General features: G+C 28.6%; 1 protein-coding gene across 2 annotated transcripts; it reads right to left on the bottom strand.

The window, feature by feature from the left end:
• Positions 1-13,003: 13,003 nt before the first annotated feature.
• LOC110649869 (probable RNA-binding protein ARP1) lies at positions 13,004-16,293 on the bottom strand. 2 transcript variants are annotated; one of them, XM_021804605.2, is made up of 6 exons: positions 15,829-16,293; positions 15,590-15,731; positions 14,613-14,736; positions 14,478-14,520; positions 14,113-14,341; positions 13,004-13,217 (listed from the first exon to the last, which is right to left on the bottom strand). In XM_021804605.2, exons 1-6 carry the CDS (start codon positions 16,003-16,005, stop codon positions 13,198-13,200), a joined length of 735 nt encoding a protein of 244 aa, XP_021660297.2. In that variant the 5' UTR covers positions 16,006-16,293; the 3' UTR covers positions 13,004-13,197. The 2 variants fall into 2 exon arrangements, with proteins under 2 accessions (XP_021660297.2, XP_021660296.2); XM_021804604.2 differs by having other exon boundaries at positions 13,004-13,197.
• Positions 16,294-21,516: the final 5,223 nt, after the last annotated feature.

Here is a 21,516-nt window from a genome sequence, read left to right as displayed (position 1 = left end):
ATCATACTACGTACCATATCCAATAGGGTACGATTTCTCCTTCAGATACACCATTCACTGTGGCGTTCTGGAGGAGTCGGTGAGAAACAATGCCATGCTCTCTCAAGTATTCATCAAATTCAAGATTTCAAATATTCACCTCCACGATCTGATCGAAGAGCTTTAATATTTTTTTCTGTTTGATTTTCTACTTCAGATTTAAATTCTTTGAACTTTTCAAAGGATTCATGTTTGTATTTCATCAAATACAAATACCCAAATCTTGATTTATCATCAGTAAAGGTAATAATATAATGAAAACCCCCTCTAGCCATTTCTTTAAATGGACCACATACATCACTATGTATTAGCTCCAAAATATTTTCAGCTTTTAGTCCTTGTCCAACAAAGGGTGATCTAGTCATTTTGCCTTGAAGGCAAGATTCACAAGTTGGAGTAGGCTCAGAGCCCAATGAGGATAGAATCCCCATTTTCTCCAATTTTGCAATCCTATCTTCTGCAACATGACATAACCTTAAGTGCCAAATATATTTTGAACTTGAGTTGGTTTTCACCATGGCATTGTATTCATTTAGATTGCTATACTCTGGCCAGTGGAAACACTTTCTTACTGGCAATGGAAACACTTTCCTGTTGGCAATGGAAACACTTTCCTGTTGGCAGTGGCAACACTTTCCTTTGCATTTATCAGCTTTAGTCTTCTTGTTCTGTTTAGCTATTTTCTTGGAAGGACCAGGAATCTGAGGTTTCTTTTTCTTATTGCCCTTCTTCTTGTTGGACTTTCCAGCAGAAGAAGATGCAACCAAAGCTACCTCTTTTCCTTTATTGCCTGGCATATTCTTTTGGGCAATAACCAGCATGTTGAGTAATTCAGCTAAGGTGCATTCCTGTTTAGTCATATGGAAATTTGTCACAAAATTCCCAAAAGACTCAGGAAGGGACTGAAGGATCAAATCCGTTTGTAGTTGGAAATCCATGTTGAAGTCAAGATGTTCCAACTGCTCAATCAGCCGAATCATCTTGTGGACATGATCCCCAACATTCTGTCCCTCAGACATCCTCATACGGAATAACTGTCTAGATATCTCATACCTAGCATTCCTGCTGTGCTCACCATACAACTCTTGTAGGTGAAGGAGGATCTCACTAGCACTCTGCATGTTCTCATGTTGCTTCTGTAACTCATTACTCATGGAAGCAAGCATGTAACACTTAGCTCTCATATCATGCTCCTTCCACTTGTCCAAAGTATCATGTTCCTCTTGTGTGGCCTCTGGAGGTAAGGGACCAGGAACATTTGAATCTAGAACATATCCTATATGTTCAAGGTTCAGACAAGTTTCAAATTTCTTAGCCAATCGCATGATTAGGTCCTGTCAACCTGTTGTGATCAAGTATGCTTGCAAGGATATTGGATGGTGGTGGTTGTTTTGTGCTCATTTTTATCAGAAAATTAACTGCAGAAAATAACCAGATTAATTAGTAAATGTATCATGTAATTAACCAAAATGATTATGGTCTTTTAATCAAATTGGTCCTCCCACTAACTTAGCGAATCCTACACTTCCAAAGTAGAAAACGGAAATCCTAGTTGGATGGATTTCTAGTGGGTGATTGAATTCTTATAATTCTATTGATCATCCTCAGGTACATCCATTATTGGAATTACAATAAACTATAAGTGAGCAACTCCTTGCCCATCACATCTCATGTGAGGTTCAATTCTTTTGCTAGCCCCTAATGCTCAAAATCTCGTACATCCAATATTGACTTATCTTGCATTAGTTAAGTTGATTCCATTGAGCCAAGAATTATGCAAATAATTTTAATGTCCTCAGGTACATCCAATATTGGCCACCAAACCATTTACATATTTACAACATCACATGCTTAACAATTATTCTTAAGAAAATCTCTTAAATTAATTGCATCTCATGCAACTATTTAAAATTTCTTAAAATAATTGCCCCAATGGAGGGCTTATGTTATAATTACTTTAATTATAGCATTTCCAACTTAATCATTTGTTTGGAAGATTTTATAGCCATCCTAATTACTATTAAGGTCTCACTTTGCACATTATCCATTTAGCATGCATATATCATATAATTGCATACATTCCCATACATCTCATGCATTCATGGATAAGCGAAATATGGTATGATCATGGACTTTCTAAGGGATTCAATTCGAGCCACCAAGAATTGAATCGGGCATTCCTAGGTGCATTTCATTCATTCATTTTACAAGAGTTGCTGAAGGAGTACATAATCAACACTTGATATTGAATTCCTCCCACTGGTCCCACCAATGCTCTTGACCTCCTTGAACTTCTTGCAATCCAATATTACATAGTAATTCTTGGCATACCAAGGCGAATTTACAAGAACTTAAATAAATGAAATTACAACCCAAAAAATATTACAAACTTAATAATACATGCCCAAAATAAATTAAAATAAATTAATTAATTTACAATCCCAAAGAAACATAAAAGAAATAAATCCAATCACATTGGTCTTTTATAGTCCATGATCATCCATCATGCATATCACTATTTAACAATTAAATAAAACATACATTCTTAAATTAAATTGAATATCTCATATTCAACTTAAAAATCCAGATTTGAATATGATTCAAATAAATTTAAAAATTCAGATTTGAATCTCATTCAAACAAATTTAAAAATTCAGATTTGAATCACATTCAAACAACTTCAAAAATTCAGATTTGAATCACATTCAATCATTTTTTAAAAAATCAGATTTGAATCACATTCAAATATTTTTTAAAAAATCAGATCTGAATTTTATTGAATCAATTTTAAAAAATCAGATTTAAATATGATTCAAACAACTTTAAAAATTCAGATTTGAATCTCATTCAAACAACTTTTAAAATTCAGATTTGAATCACATTCAAACATTTTTAAAATTCTGATTTGAATCATAATTTAATTGTGTGATTAAAACAACTAATTAAACACTTTAATTAGTCAAAGAATAGGCCTTAGATCATACAACAATTGCAGAATTAAAAGCCAAACCTTGAATCACCCATGGAACCATTGTTGCCGCCACCAATGGTGGCTTCTCCATGTGTGACGCCACATCTCATGATCCAACCAGCAATGAATCTCTTGATCTCATGATCAAACACACAATTAAATTATATAATCAACAATCTAAATGGCAAATATAGTGGCTCTGATACCAATTGAAAGAACGGAAGCGTGAAAAACACAAGATTATACCATTGAATTCAAAAATTTTCACCTAGGGTCACATGCACCATGCAAGATTTATTTTTATCTATTTGATTTCAATGATAAACAACATATTAAAACTCTTTTAATATGTTTTTGGATCTGTATTTGCCATTTAAGATTTTAAAATTAATCAGATTAATTTTAGAACCCTAGATTAAATCAAGAACGATTACACTAACCTCTTGATGTGCCGCAAATGCGCTTTGAGATTCGCTTCAGGACACCTGTTGTTGTCCGTCTAGATTGTCCACACCAAGAACACCTATGGCAGCCCTTGAACAGCTTCTAAAGCCTTTTCTATTAATTAGAAATTCAAGTTCTGCCTTTTAAGAGATTAGTGATGTAAACAGGACACTAAAAACAATTTCTAGTGTTCTTAATTCAAGAGATTGATGGCTAATCTCTTTGAATTGATGAGAGATGAAGAAGAATGGCTGGAGAGACTCAAAGTGGCGTGACAATTGAGAGGAGAGGCTGCTGGTTATGTTTTCCATTCATAACCACACTTAAATAGCTAGGTTAACACATTAAACCCTAGCCACATGTCACCTTTTGATTAGCTCTAGGTTTAAGTGACCCAATCACATTGTGCCAAGTGTCAAACCTATATTTAATCTTGATTTTAATCATCTTACATGATTAAAAATATTTGGCAAGCTTATGTGTTATGCCATGTGTCACCATCTCATGGTGCCACGTGTCACAATCGTGAAATGACCAAAATGCCCCTGTGTCTTAATTTTGAGTTCTTAACCCAAAATAATTATTTTCTTCTTCTAATTAATTTATATCAAATATAAATTAATTAATTAATCTCTATTAATTAATTTCTCATCAATTAAATTCATATTTAAACACTTTAAATATAAATTTAATTTATACTACTCATCCAATAATCTAGATTTGGTTTCAAGTCATGCTAGGGACTTTGCAATTTTATTGCAAACCAAATCTATTTAATTAATCAATTAAACTCTTTAATTAATTAATTAAATCATATTTAATTAGGTGATAACTTGTGTATGTGTGTGACTTACTAGGCTCATCACTAATTGGCAATGAGAAATGATATCAACTCTTAATATCATCAGAACTCTTTCTTACCATAAATGATTTCTCTAAATCATTTTATGAACCTCATAGACCATGGTTAACACCTAGCATAGCATGCCATGGCTACCCAATTAGTAATAAGGTTTACCTTAAATGAACCTATAATCATATGTTACCATGCACTAGAATCTCTCTGTTACAAAATCCCAACTCAAGCTGGAGTCATGGTTTATGTCAAACTCCATTTGCTATGAATATTATGTTCTCTTTTAATTCCAGTTCTTGATTAAAAGATTTTTCTCATCAGAAACTCTTTTCTGAATAAATCTATCTGTCCTGGCCAGGAACTTGAAACATCAAGAACAATTAAATGAACATAGGATTTTATCTCTATTTACTTAGGAACAGATTCCATCTTGATCAACACCTACCTCCATATATAACTAGCAGGAGCCAACACATGCCCATATACCCATACATAGTACAAGTATGAAAGCAGTATCAAACTCAAACTACCTATATACAAGATAACTGTGCTATCTCAGTTATAAATATTATATGCAGTTATATTTTTTATTAAAAAACTTTTACAAGATTAAACTCCATGTGCTTGTAATAAGTGTCACTGGTTCGGCCTACTTATCATTTATAAGTGCCTATCATGTTTGTTATATGGCATGAGACTCACCATTCCATCTTATTTATATCTCATATAAATAACTTGGGAACAAACATGAATACAATCTTTCTGGATAAGTCATGTCCTTATTATGAAGTATCCTCGATTGTGAACCTATTTATGATACTTTGTGCTAGAAATATTGTCACTCATATTCTTAACAACTTAAGAATAATATTTCTAACAAAATATATATGGACCTTTTCTATTACACATAAATATATTATGTAAACGGAAAAGTGGAAATGCCTTTTATTATTAAAAATATGTACAAGATACATACTAAATGATATGCTCTAGGGCATACTACTAACACTTATTGGGAATCTTGCGATCACATAAAACTCCCGTGGCACGTCTCCACTTCAACCATCCGGCTTTAATCCTTTGACTAACATCCTCCTCACATCCCCTATCTACTTAAAAGACTGAGCCGAGATATTTAAAGTGATTACTTTAGGATAGTACCACTCCATCCAAACTAACTCCTTCCCTATCACCAGTTTGGCCTTCACTGAACTTGCAATGCATGTATTCTATCTTCGTTCTATTAACTTAAAGCCCTTTGACTCTAGAGTACTTTTCCAAAGCTCTAATTTTCTATTGACTCCTTCTCACGTCTTATCTATCAGAACAATATCATCCGCAAACATCATGCACTAAGGAATACTCTCTTGTATATGTTTCGTCAATTCATCTAAAACTAGTGTAAAAAGTTAAGGGCTTATAGCTGATCCTTGGTGTAATTCAATTGAGATTGGAAAATCTCTTGTGTCCCCTCCCACTGTGCGCACAATAGTAGTTGCTCCTTCATACATATCTTTCAATACTTATATGTACCTAATAGATACCCTCTTTTATTCTAACACACTCAGACATCTCTTGGAACACTATCATAAGTCTCCAAATCAATAAAAACAATGTGTAGATCTTTCTTCACATCTCTATACTTTTCCATCAAGTTTCTAATGAGAAAGATTACTTCCATAGTTGAACGATCGGGCATGAAGCCAAATTGATTAAGAGAGATAGAAGTATCATGACGTAGTCGATGTTCCACAACTCTCTCCCACAACTTCATAGTATGGCTCATGAGTTTAATTCACTTATAGTTCGAGCTACTCTGTATATCTCTCTTATTTTTAAAAATAGGTACTAAAATACTCCTCCTTCATTCATCAGGCATTTTCTTTGAGTTTAGAATCTTATTAAATAATTTTAAATACCTAAATCAATTCCAAATCTAATTATATTACTTGAATAATATTTAAACCTATTTAAATTTATATATTTTAATTAATAATTTACATAAAATATATTTATAACTAATAATTTATATTTTAAAATTTAATAAATTTAAAAGAAATTATCAAAAAAACCTTGTACTTTTAATTATTTTTACAATTATATTTTATACTAATTAAATTGCTAATTAAATCTTATATTTTTCAATTTTTATTAATTATACCCTATCATTGGCATGACGTGACATCTGATCTCCGGTTGACATGACATCTCCATTAGTAAGATAACAATTTATTACGGTAGAATAAGATTGGTAAGAGTTAAAAAAATTTAATATTTAATTAATAATTTTTATAATATAAAGTAGCATTGTAAAAATTTAAAAAGTGTAGTTATCTAAATATTAAAATAAAAAAATTAAATAATTAATTTTAATAAAATAGAAAATAAATAATAATATTTCCATGCAAATAATGCCAGCCAATCTATTCTATGCCTTCTCTTTTTATACAGTTTGTCCTTTCTCGCTCAAACAGTGATTCCGTAGTTTTTTTTTTAATTTTTTATTTCAAAAATCTCTGTAAAATTTATGAGATAAAGGCTTCATTCCGCTCCACGGTTCAAATTACTATTCTAAATTAATAATTTACCATGTATTATTTAATGTTCATCCTTAAAAAAAATTTGCATTTTTTAATATAAAAAATTAAAAATCTAGATTGTTATTATCTTTTAAATATGTCTGAAATTAAAGTAAAATGTTCTAATTCTCAAAAAAAAAAAAACACTGCAGTGTTCAATTAAAATACATATATTAGAATGAGTTTTACAGCTGTTAAAATAAATATGTGTATGGAGATTTATTTAAAATTAATTAAAGTATATATACATGAATCTATATATAAATATTTAATCTAATGCATTTAAAATTTCTTCTTATATGAGATAAGTTTATAACAATCTCCACAACATTATGCTATTAAAAGAAAGACAAAAAATTATATATATAAGACAACTATAGAAGCGATCTTTCTCATTAGAAGCGATCTTTCTCATTAGAAGCTTGATGGAGAAATATAGAAATGTGAAGAAAGATCTACATATGGTTTTTATCGATTTGGAGAAGGCTTATGACAGTGTTCCAAAAGATGTCTTATGGAGAGTGTTAGAATAAAAGAGGGTATCTATTAGGTACATACAAGTGTTAAAAGATATGTATGAAGGAGCAACTACTATTGTACGCACAGTGGGAGGGGACACAAGAGATTTTCCTATCTCAGTTGGATTATACCAAGGTTCAGTTGTAAGCCCTTACCTTTTTACATTAGTTTTAGATGAATTGACGAAACATATACAAGAGAGTATCCCTTAGTGCATGATATTTGCGGATGATATAGTTCTAATAAATGAGACGCAAGAATGAGTCAATAGAAAGCTAGAGTTTTGAAGAAATACTCTAGAGTCAAAGGGCTTTAAGTTGAGTAGAACGAAGACAGAATACATGCATTGCAAGTTCAGTGAAGGTCGAACTGGTGATAGGGAAGGAGTTAATTTGGATGAAGTGGTACTGTCCAAAGTAATCACTTTAAATATCTCGACTCAGTCCTTTAAGTAGATAGGGGATGTGAGGAGGATGTTAGTCATAAGATTAAAGCCGGATGGTTGAAGTAGAGACGTGCCACGGGAGTTTTATGTGATCGTAAGATTTCCAATAGGTTCAAAGGAAAATTTTATCATACTGCCATACGACTGGCCATATTATATAATAGTGAGTGTTGGACACTGAATGAATAGTATGTGTCTAAGATAAGAGCTGTGGAGATGAGAATGTAAAGGTGGATGAGTGGCCATACTAGACTAGATAAAGTCCGTAATGAGAGTATTAGAGAAAAGGTAGGAGTGATGCCAATTGAGGATAAGTTGAGAGATGGGAGATTGATGTGGTTTAGTCATGTGAAGCGTAGACATACGGAGGCTCCAGTTAGACAAGTAGAGCACATTAGGTTAGATGATAGAAAGAAAAGAAGGGGTAGACCTAAACTGACCTGGAGGAGAGTAGTATAACATGACCTAGAAGTATTATACATTTTCGAGGATTTAATCCAAAATCGTTTAGAGTGGAGAAAGAGAATCTATGTAGCAAACCCTAAATTTTTGGGATAAAGGCTTAGTTGAGTTGAGTTGAGTTCAGAATAAACTATTTTAAATGAAAATAAATATATTTATAAAAAAATTTAAATTGATTTTTAATTATAATATATTTAAACCAGCGATTAGATGAGGTAGTAAAAAAAAGTATTTTTCTATACTTTGAAATTATATTATGTTATTTTATTCATAAAAAATTATTGTAAATAATAAATTTAAGATAAAATAAAAAATTAAGTTTATACCAAATAATACGCTTGTTGAGTTAAGGAATGAGATGTGCTCTTTCTTAGGGGTCCTCTCCCCTTTGGATCATGGGTATTATTTGGGCTTATCTTCTCTCATTGGTAAAATAAGAAATAGGTGTTTGCTTTTTTAAAGGAGAGATTATGGAAGAGAATAAGTAGTTGGTAGGGTAAATTTCTCTCTTGAGCAAGTAAAGAGGTACTTTTAAAAGCTGTGGTATAAGCAATTCCTACTTACTGCATGAGTGTCTTTGCTATCCCTCTATCATTATGTGATGAATTGCAGGGGATAATGAACTCATTTTGGTGGGGTTCTAAAGGTAATGGTCAAAAGAATATTCATTGGCTTTCTTAAGATAGAATGTGTGTGATTGAGGAGTTTGGCGGGTTGGGTTTTCATCATCTACACTTCTTTAATTTAGCCATGCTACGTAAGTAGGGTTGGAGAATGCTTTTCTTAGTAGGATTCTCAAAGCCAAAAATTACCCTCGAGGGATTTCATGGATGCAGAATTGGGTTCTAACCCTAGCTTCGTTTGTAAAAGCTTATTTCTATTAAAGAATGTGCTTGTTAGAGGTGTTAGATAGCGAGTGAGAAGTGGTATTAATATCAATGTTTGGAGTGATCCTTGAATTGCTAGAGATGGTAATTTCTTTTTAGAAACTCCTTTGATTGCGGGGTTGGATGATTTTACAGTTTCGGGGCTCATTAATAAAGATGGAATTTCGTGGAATGTTCATCTCTTATCTGAGTTATTATTATCGTATGATGTGGATGCGATTTCTAGAATCCCTCTTAGCTACTCTTCATAGAATGATAAGAGGATTTGGCATTATACTAAGTCTGGTATGTACAGTGCTAAGTTTGGTACGTATAGTGTTAAGTCTGGGTACTATTTATTAATGGCTCATGATATTGCTTTATCATCCTTTAGGATTCCTGGGGAGTGGAGAAGTATCTGAAGGTTGGCTATTCCACCGAAGCTTAAAAACTTTATGTGGCATTTGGCAAGGGATATTCTTCCCACTAAGGCCAAACTAGCGGAGAAGGGCAATTCTACTGATACACCTTGTCTATTTTATGTTGATTTGGAAGATGTGGTGCATGTCTTTGCTAGGTGCCATAAACCAAAGTGGGAACCTCTTTTGCAAACGTATTGTTTTCTTCATATGTAGAATTTATATCCCATGTTTTCAACTCATTAAATCATGATATGATTCCTACGGTATGTGTAGTTATGTGGTTTATATGGTATTGTCGAAATGTGCTCCTATAGATGAAATAGTTGCTCAGGCTACAATCTTCCTAAATGATTGGCAAATGGCGAATGCCAAGGTTGAGTCTCCAACTATATTTGATCCTACTCAATAAGAGCACCAGGTGCATGGAAGTGTCCTGGTGTGGGTTTCGTAAAGTGTAATATTGATGCAGGTATTTTCCAAGAGGCTCGAAAGTCTAGTTATGGTGCTCTTCTTCACAATCACCATAGTAAGTTTCTCATGGGAATTTCTAGTTTTCGGGAGGGTTATCTTTCTCCTAGGGATGCTGAGCTTCTAGGTTTTAGGGAAGTTCTTAATTGGTTAAATGAAAATAATTTCTCCAATGTGGTGATTGAGATGGACTTAAAAGTGGTGGTGGAAGCATTCCATTTTGATGCAAAAGATTGGACTGAATTTGGTCAAGTGATTTAGGATTGTAGGGATTTATTGTCCCATGGGTTGAATTGGACCTTGGTTTGGGTTCAGAGACAAACTAATTTAGCAGTTCATAGCTTGGCTAGGGCAAATTTATTATATGCCAGTCCCACATTGTGGTATGAGCCATTGAATAAGTTTTTCCTAATTTTTTAATAAAATTTAACATTTAACAAAAAAGTCTATACCAAATAATGACCATTCTATAGAAATTTTTCAATAAATAATATCATAAACAAAATAAAATATAAATTACAAAAATTATATAAATTCTCCTCACTGTCGACAAACAACAAATTATATAAGAAAATTTTTAATATTTAATAAATAGAATAAAAATATAAAATTTTTAATCACATTTACTTAAATACTTTAAATTAAAACTATATAATAAGTTTAATAATATAATAATTAATATATCTCATTAATTGGAAAATTTAATAGACTAAAATTTACAATAAAAATATCAAAAAAAAATGATGAATTTGAAATCAAACACCAAAATCAACAAATTCAGTGAGATCAGCATAAAATTAGAGAAACTTTCACTTCCCTTTAACTTCAGATTTACTATATATAAATCAAATTTAAAATAAAGTAAAATATTTTTTTTAAAGTATAAAAATAATTAGTAATTAAAATTAAAAAGAAAAATTACTATTTAATCTTTAAATTTTAACGAATAATTAATTCGGTTCTTATATTTTGAAAAATATACTATTTAATCTATTTTAAAGAAATTAATTAGTTGATCCATATATTTGGAAAAATATTATTATTTAGTCTCTTTATTTTAGTGAAACTAATTAATTGATCCATATATTTTGAAAATACAATATTTTAAAAAATATATTCTTGGGTAAAGATGAAGATTTTGATATGTAAAGACTAAATTTGAGTTTACATTTTTCAATATTATTAAAATATTTTCATTCAATTGTTTGGACATCATTTTTGTATTTTTTTACTAAGAAATAATTTTTCTTGATTACTTAAAGATTTAGAAAACTGATTAATCTTTTTACATAAACAATTTTACTTTTTTTTTTTTTCCAAAATATGAAAAATAGAGAGAGAGAGTAAGGGGAGAAAAGTGTGAGTGTGGAGGAGAAAAAATATGTGGAGAAAGAAATAAGGGAGGGTAAAAGAGAGATAAAAAGGAGAGAATTATAGTATTTTAGGTATAAAAAATTATGGAACTAAATAATTAATGAAACCAAATTAGAAAGACTAATTAATATTTTTTTAAAATACAAAAACTAGCTAATTAATTTCACTAAAATATGGATATTAAATAATAATTTAACTGGTATTGACTAACGAAAAAATTATTAATTGAGGGATTATATAATTTAACGAAAATAAAATACATAGACTATAATATCAAAATACAATAGTTAAATAGTTAATTTTATTAAAATATATAGATTAAATAATAATTTTTTCAAATTAAAATCTTCATACAATCATGATGAGTGGAGCTGAAGCTGCATATTAATGCATGATGAGTGCAATTGGATATTCTTATAGACCCAGTAGGCCCAGCCCAAACTTAAATTAGGAGGGTCAAAATTTAAGGCTCAATTTTGCAACATTTTGGGCCCAACTAATATAAGTTCTCAAGATAGAATGCTAAACTGCTTCTTAGAGGGAGAGGTATATATTTTTCTTGATTGCCTCTGATATAAGTTTAACCTTAAGAGTTGTCCTTCCCTGCTTGTTAGAGGGAGAATATATATATTTTTTTAATTTATTTAATATAAGTTTAAAATTATATAAAAAAAATTTTAAAAATTATTTTTTATAAATTTATATATAAATATATAATTTAACGATTATTAAACTCATTTTCATACAAAATTTAGCTTATGAGCCTATGTCTTTTCTTTGTTTTAAATTCCCAAACTCCCACATGTGCATTATCATTACAAACAAATCAATCCCATCCTTTAGATATTGTAATGTATTTCTTTATTAATAAATTTCTCTGTATTACACCTTCATATTACTTTTCTTTTTTTTAAGGATGAGTTGCAAGATACCAAAATTTGAAACAAGAAATTTTGATTAATTTTAGTATAAATTATTAATAAATTATAGATTTTAAATAATATCATTTTACTTATTAATTTTTTAAAATGAATTTAAAATAATACTATTTTATAGAGCATTTCAAATCTACAATTAAATGAGCATAATAATATAAATTTATCATTTTAATCAATAAAAAAAATTTATAATTTTATTAAATTCAAATCTCACATATTTTAAATATTTCATTCAAACACAATGTTATTTTATTCAAGAAGATTAAACTATAAAATCCCTTCAAAGAAAATTTGCAAACATTTCTCAAATGATAAAACACTGTGATATTATTAATACTTTACAAACAGTTAATAATGAATAAAGTTCATGTATACAGTCTTTTCTTTTAAAAAAGTTCATGCATACATAGATATATAACAAGTTGACAACACATTATTAGAAGATGCAGGCTTTTATGCAGCATTACATGATTGCAGACTTCTTTTTGATGAGGATGATTGCAGACTTCTTATACTTTTTTTTTTTTTTCTCTAATAGTTCAGTTCATCACAGCTCAAGCTTAGATGTTAGAGGCTGAGAATTGAGATCACAAGAGAGAGAAGATGGGAATGAAAGAATCTTATCAAACACCTAAGAATCATAATTAATGATAAATAAATAAAGTAAAGATAAAGATGAACAGGAAAGAAGAGCCACATCAGTACAGATGAGAAAATAATGTTTTTCTGCAGCATCTGCAATCCTCTCCAGTGTCCTCCTCCATTTCCCTTGTTTAACCAACCTTTTTAAAACTTTCCCTTGTGTCAATTGTACCTATTCCACAGCCAAGCAAACTGTCTTTGTAATATCAGTTCACATTTTTTTTTCAATATATACAAATTTAATACATCAAGTTTGCATGAGAGTGAATATTGGATATATAAGGATAACATAAATGAATGTAAAAAAAATACAAATATTAAAATGAATGTATGATAACACGATAATAGACAAGATTTGAAACACATTCATCAGAGAATGCATGCAGCACATAATGAAAATAAAATAAAAGATGACTAATTAAAATAATTTAGTCATGTCCGACATAGAGTATCAAATGCCCGAAGATGAAAAATGTAATAAGTTAACACAAAAAGGAGTGAGAAGGAGAGAGACCTAAGATGATATGGAGTGAAATGATTTCAAAAGACTTATAAGTTTCGAGTGTTAATGTGAATTTGATGTCTAATAAAATTAAATAGCAAGAAATAATTTATATAACTAACTCGAATTAATTTAGAATTAAGGTATGATTTTTGTATATAAAAATTTAAGATATAAGATATAAGATATAGGATAGGAAAGATATGTCCTTCATAGGGTAATACTAAGTGGTTGCAGGCTCGATTAATCATAATATTTAGTGATGATAATTAAGGAAGTTGTTAGGGTTCTTGAAAGACACAAGCTGGCAGTGAATAAAATCACACGAGGTGGTGGAGACAATGAATGGAACAAAGCACATAAAACCAGCATTCATCAACCAGCTAAGCGGATACACACACTGACTAAAAGGGCATTTTGGTCTTCTTTGGCACGTGGGTTTCTAAGGGTGCCAGTTGGCAGTGGACCCAACTCAATCACATAGGCACGTGACAGAATGATATGTTACCATGTGATGCCACCACACAAAAGCTCCCATACGATCATCAGTTCGTCATCATCATCGCGTAGTATAGTATATGTTACCTGAGCTAGGAGCTATCGATGGGGGCTTCGACATTATTGTGGGGACAGTGTTTATGAGTCCCGCTGTGGTTGGTGGGAAAATATGGGCAGGTAGGCCCATTGTCTGTGATTGATAGAAGTGATAAAGCGGGTACATTGGCATTACTGCATTGGCACCTATAATAGACTGTCCTGGGTACACCTGAGAGAAATGCCCGTTTATGTAGGACCCGCCTGTGTAGCTCAGCTTCTGTGGATCCATCACACCATACAGTTAACCAAACGTAACAAAATACAGATAATTATTATCTAATTTCATATATTTTTAATAATAATACTAAAAATTTTTTAAAAAATATAATAGTAAGTGCAAATTGATCACTCACGTGATTGTAACTGACGTCAGTGGCAACATAAGTTGGGGTGTACCTGCACAAGAGGAGTAGCGTATCGTAAGACTCAAGTTCATTCATTTGTATAAATTACATGGCTACAGAGGAGATGAACAAAGCTTAGATTACCCATAAAAAGGAACGGCCTGATGGTGCTGATGATGAAATGGGGATGCAGGTGAACCCGCCGGATAGTACCACTGCACGTGATGGGCTGGTGCTGATGATGTGGACCTCGGTCTAACGTTGGATCCTAAAATTTATAGTTGAAATCATGGCATTTAGTTAACCAATATGTATATTAAAGAAAATGAAGCTGGTAAAGGTGTTTACATGGGAAAAATATTGTTATTTTTTAAGAAATTTTATTTTTATTTTTATGAAAAATATAAAAAATATGTAAAATATTTTAAAACTTATTTTACTTTTAAAACTTTTTAATATATGTTATTTATTTATTTATTTTATAATATGATTATTTATTATTATTAAATATTTTTTTGAAATAATTTGCTCAATTTTAATTATGAAAAATTATAGTATAATTTTAATTATAAAAAAAATATTTTTCATTTGAAAAATATAAATTTTGTTATGATAGAAAATAATGAACAATGACACAAAATTATGGTTTAAATTTTAATTAAATTTTAAAAATGTGAAATATGCAAACATCAATTTTATTTTTTAATTTAAAAAGAAATATTCCTTTTATATAAGAAAACATGAAAATTCTTTATTTTTTTCTAAATATATCGCTCAGTACCTAATAAATTAATAAATTTAAATAAAATTTTAAAAATGGCATAAATTCGAATTCATGTCAGCTTAATAATTATTATATTAAATATTTATATTAAAAATATATATAAAATTAATTAAATGTAAATAAAAAAATATAAATTTATATATAAATATTTAATATATAGCCATAGCCTTTGTTAAAAAGTTTCTATAAACATAGCAAGGACCCATCACCTAAACAATCTCATTGATTTTAACATGAAGAAAGTTGACTTTAAATTGAGATAAAATGTGAAAATCTGCACAAATTTTTGTTTTCATACATGAAAAGGGAAATTCATAACATAGAATATATCGTATACCTTGTTGAGGAGGAGCCGAAGAGCCGGACCTCCGGCGGCGAGAACCAAGCGAAGCCAGATTGCAGTTGGCGCGGCGGCCGTTGATGATTGGATTAGCGTCCTCGCAAGCTTTCTTTGCTGCTTCAGCATCCTTAAACGTCACCTATCAAAAACCAAATAGAAGAAGAGAAAATAACTAATTATCAACACTTGTAAGTGCTGTACAATATCCTGCTGTGGAGTTGAACCGTAACACTTACAAATCCATAGCCCTTGGATCTGCCGGTGACCTTATCGGAGATAATCACAGCCTCCAAGATCTCACCATACTTGTCAAAATGTTCTCTCATGGCCTCCTTAGGTGTCTCCCATGCTAACCCTCCAACAAACACTTTGGTCAGTGTAGTATCTCCAAAAGGCCCAATATTGCTGTTCATTGTCGTTCTTCTTCTTCTTGTTCTTCTTCTTCTTCTTATTTATATTAATTCCTTCCACCAAAACAAAATCCTCAAAAATCCCTTTACATCAGCATTCTTCTTATTCTTTATATTAATATACCACTCAAACTCGACGGCGATGAAAATACGGTGAGGTTCAGAGCCAGGAGAGAAGTAGGTTTTGGAGAAGACGGGTGATACAAGGCGGTGGATGAGAGGGAATAAAGAATTTGGAGGCTTTGGGCAATCGCCATCTTCCTCACACACTCATATATATACACGTATGCAAACTACAGTGTGGCACTCATCATCTCTTGGTGTGACAAGGTCGTTGCTTTTACGCGCCGGCATCAAGGATTTAATAATGAAGTTTACGGGAAAATCTATTTCACGCTGTAAGTTTGCGCGTCAAGAAGTGATTCAATTTCGTATGTGAAAAGTCCAGACAGCCCATGGTTTTTTCTTTTTCTTTTACATTCTCATTTTTCTATTTTCCCTTTTAGCACTCAATTCTATTTTCTTAATTTTTATTTTTGAGTTGAATTAATTTAAATTTTTTTAATAATAAATAATTTTTAATGTTTAAAATATAAAATTAAATTTTATTATTAAAATTAGGAAAAATATTATTTTATTTTTTAAAAAAATTAAATTTATTTAAATTTAAATTAAAATTTTATAATTATTTACCTTCATTTTGTTTAGTGATTAAAAATATAAAATATAATTCATTTAATAAATTTAGATTCGAATTCCCAAACCTCCAATTTTTAAAGGAACTATAAACTTCAAAGAAAATAAAGATAATAATGAAGAAATCCATGTTGCTTCACCTAATTGACACTGACCAATCAATCAAGGTTTTCTCCATTTTAAATTTTAGTATTAATTATAAATCTAATTGTGTTTGCTTTCTTATTAATTAATTATCATAATATGGCAAAATATTTGACTACATTTACAAAGATAATCATGGAAACAATGAGTTGGGATGTCATTTGCACTAAATAAATAAAACTATATATATTAATTTGTGGGTCCATAAATTGGATAATAATGTGAATTCTACTATATTATTAATTGTCCTCTCCCTCTTTGTTATTCAATATTTTTCACACAAAAAAAAATGCAAAAAATTATGCCTGTTGGGTGATCTCTAAAAAAATCCCTTTCCAATATTCTAGACCAGAAAATTCTTGTACCAATTCACTCCACTAAAATATATATATATATATATATATATATATATATATATATATATATATATATATATATATATATATATATTGATTGGATGCATATATTTAAGTATAAACAAGACTATATAAAAAAATCCCTTACCAATATTCTAGACCAGAAAATTCTTGTACCAATTCACTCCACTAAAATATATATATATATATATATATATATATATATATATATATATATATATATATATATATATATATATTGATTGGATGCATATATTTAAGTATAAACAAGACTATATTATAAGATTAATGTATTGATTTATGTTTAGAGTCTCGTATTAAAAAATTAAAAATAACTAAAAAAAAATAAAAAAAGAGCCAAATCAAATTGATTTAAATCATATTGGTAGAGGCAATATCAAGTTCAAATAATTAAATCATGCCACTAATTTTTAGCATTCTCTTGGTTAGAGAAAATTTCACATGGTATCAGAACAAGTACAATATAAGATTAGAAAAAATACGGCGGATAGTGCTATCATAAGCCAAACCCAAGTGAATTCATAGGCTAGTAAAAAAAAAAAAAAAAAAAAAAAAAAAAAAAACTTGTAAAGCTAAGTCACAAAGAAGAGTCAAATTTTTAGATGGACCATCGCATACAAATCAAGTGATAACTAAGAAGTTAAGCCAAGTTGACTTAAATCATTTTAGTGGTGTTAACTTTAAATTTAAACAACTAAATCATGTCGATGGTCTTGAGTTTCTTTAGGGCAGAAAAATTTTTACATCAATTCATTAATTGAGAAATGAGTGGCATTTTAACATTACTAAAGTGTACATTCTAAAAAAAAAAATATGAAAGTGTAAAAATGAAAAGACTTTTAGTGATTAAGCTTTTAGGTTACTACTAAATCTATTTTACTTTTTTTTTTATAGAAAATTTATAAACAAAATTATTAAAATTTAACCTCATGAATTTTTACGATATATATAGTAAGATAAAAACTTGATAATCACTAGAAAACTCATAATTTAGTAGCAACAAATTTATTTATTAGTATCGCACTCAAAAAGATAATTTGCAAACTAGCTAAGATGATAATACTTAAATTAAATAAAATGTTTTCTTATTTCATCATGAGACATTATTACTTGTGTACCCTCGCACATGAGTAGATGGTATGCTTAATTTCTTTAAGGATTTATGACGAGAAATTACTACAATTGACGCACCATGTCAAATGTTTACAATAATTTCCCAATTTCAGCTAACAATAAAATAATAATTATTTTTAAAAAATTTATAAATAAAATCAAGGGCCAAAATGTAATTTAGGACAGCGCCGTGACACGCGCAGGGAAGTCCGGGACGGACATAAGGGAAGGGACAGCTAAAGGCCGTACGTTGAATCGACAACGAATTTAACGTACGCGTCCAGCAGTGCCAAGTCAGAAGGCCGGTCGTTTCAGAAAATATCAGCTGCAACTACGGGTTGCTGTCATTTCTTGAGCTACCAATTATACCCTTTCGTCCCAATTTCTAATTTTCATTCTGCAATTTATAAATATATAATGATTAAAAAAAATTTGTCCCAATTTATTAAAAATATCAAATCAGTGTAATAAATTTTTATTTTTCATTAATTGGTCCTCTCAAATTTTTTTATTGACCTTCAATAATTTATAATTTAAATTAAAACATTAAAATTATTTAATTATCATTAAATAAGTATAAACATTTAATTAAAAATTAATTATTTATACTTTTATATTTATAAATTAAAATTGAATTTGTAGTTGTTATTTGATGAAAATTAAATATAAATTAATTTAATAAATTTTTATCACGTATTTTAAAATTATATATATATATATATATATATATATATATATATATATATATATTATTTTTGCTCTTTCTCTCCTTCTATGAGTGAAGATAATTTTTTTTCTTTTTTTTTTTATTTATCTTGCTTTCTCTTCTTTATTTTATTTTAATTAAAAACCTATTTTATTTATATATGTGCACGTAGATAAAATTAGTGATCTCAAATTTCATTCAAATTTTAGATTAATGAACTAAAATATGAATTAATTTTTATATGATATAAATATTTTATTGTTTTATTATTTTATAATTTTTCTTGTCTCTTTAATTTTATATTATTATGTCATATAATCTAGATATTTGAGGTTTATATTTATTTTTTCTCTTTTAATTCTATAAATTTTGTTGAAAATTTGACATAATACTTTAATTTTAACTATTTGTTTAGATAATATAATTTATATTATGATGTTACGTAATAATTAAAATTAAAATTTTACAATATTTATATTTATCATAGAGATTTTGGAATAATTTTTTGAATAAATAAATAATTTTTATAGTTTGATATTTTTGTTTTTTTTTATTTATTATATATTTTATATAATCTATGACAAAAAAAATATTTTATTAATATATTACTATTAGCTCCCAATTAAAATTTTCTAACAGCATCGGATTAATTGTCAAAGTGCAACTGACTCATATTTTTGTGTTTGTCTTGTAAATTAGAGACACTGAGAACTCAAGGCAGCATAATATATTCATATTTAAATAATAATAAAGGTTTTTTTAATTAAAAATTAGATACTCATAATTATCAATAAAAATATTTATATTTATCCATATATTAATTAAAATAATATTAATAATTAAAAAAATAAAATATATATTGTCAATTAGAAATAATTTAATTAGTAGTGAGAAAATTTTGAGTTTTATAGAAAATTTAAGAATGGATTTAATAATTATTAAATTAAATTTTTATATATAAAGTTATTTTTTTATTATATAAATTTTAATTAATTTTTAAATATTTAATTTAATAATTATTAAATACGTTCTCGTATCTAACTGATCTACGTTAGATTCAGCTTACAGTAATGGGAAATGATCAAGCTTAAAAATACTCTTAATATGTCAACCCCATTACGGCACTGCGACCAACTTCCTGCTGGATCACATGGACCCACCGTCCTGTCTACGTAGTGTGGGCTCCATTTCTATTTTGTTTATTTCTTAATTAATAAATTATAAATTTATTAGATAAAGACTTAATTTATAAAAAAAAAAAAAATCTGCGAGATTTTCCTATTATACAAAGTGCTAACCTAGCCACATTATTTAAAATTAGTACTTTTAATTACTAAAATTAGTCCATTTATTTATAAAAAAAAATTTTAAAATTTTTTTTTCTTTTTATTTTAACATTTGAGGTATTTAAAAAAATTATCAATGGAAAATATTTTATTAATAAAAAAAATTATCAATTGAAGAACAAGTCTATACTAAAAAAATTAAATTAGATTTTTGATCCCCAGATTATAATATTACTGACAAATACAAGATTTAAATGCATATTGGAAAAAATTAAAAATAAAATTCAGATATTATTTGAATTGATTTTCGTGGTTAGATACATCAAAACATTTTCTTTGAAAAAAAGTTAAATATTCATAAACAAAGCTTTTCTTTTTTTTTTTTTAATTTCAAATATAAATATTTTCAAATTAGTATCAAAATTAAATTTTCCTTTAAATAATCTTCAGAGCACATTCCTATGCATCGAGTCTATGCATTTACACACACCCAATAACATGACTTATGCTATACAGTCATTAAAGATTGTGGTTATGGGAATATTAATAGAGCAAAGTGTCAAAAGTCCAAGAAATGCATTTGCTCAAATTGGAACCATGTTCTAATATTGATGGGTTTTGTTGATAAGTAGGGGTGAGCAGGTTTCCGTCTGAAAAATTAAATCGAATCGAGTTAATTCAGTTTAATCGATTCAATTTTAAAATTTAATCAATTTAGTTTAGTTTATAAATTTTGATAATTTTAATTGATTAGTTCGATTCGATTATTTTCATAAAAAAATAGAAAAAAAAATCAAATCTAATCGAAATAACTAATATATATATATATATGAAAAAAATTTTAAGATTTTTGAGTTTTGATTTTTAAGTTTTTTTTTGATATTTTTGTTATTAAAATTTAATATTAAAAATTTAATTTAATAAAAACTCAATTTGATAGCTTATTTTTTAAATAAATCAAACTTAAAATTATGAATATTCATATAAAATAATAAGGATTTTATAGATTTAAAATATATGGTAAAATTTATTTATTAAATATATAATATTTATATATTTATATTTTAAATTTTAAATTTTATAATAAATCAAATTTACTGCAAGAATTTTCGTGAGAATAAAAAGGTTGAGATCAGGGAAGAAGGGAAGATGGCATTGTTTTACATTAGCC

This window comes from Hevea brasiliensis, chromosome 8, assembly GCF_030052815.1.
Source record: "Hevea brasiliensis isolate MT/VB/25A 57/8 chromosome 8, ASM3005281v1, whole genome shotgun sequence".
Classification (NCBI taxonomy): domain Eukaryota; kingdom Viridiplantae; phylum Streptophyta; class Magnoliopsida; order Malpighiales; family Euphorbiaceae; genus Hevea; species Hevea brasiliensis.
The sequence above is the reverse complement of the archived record's forward strand: the minus strand, read 5'-3'. Positions and strand labels throughout refer to the sequence as shown.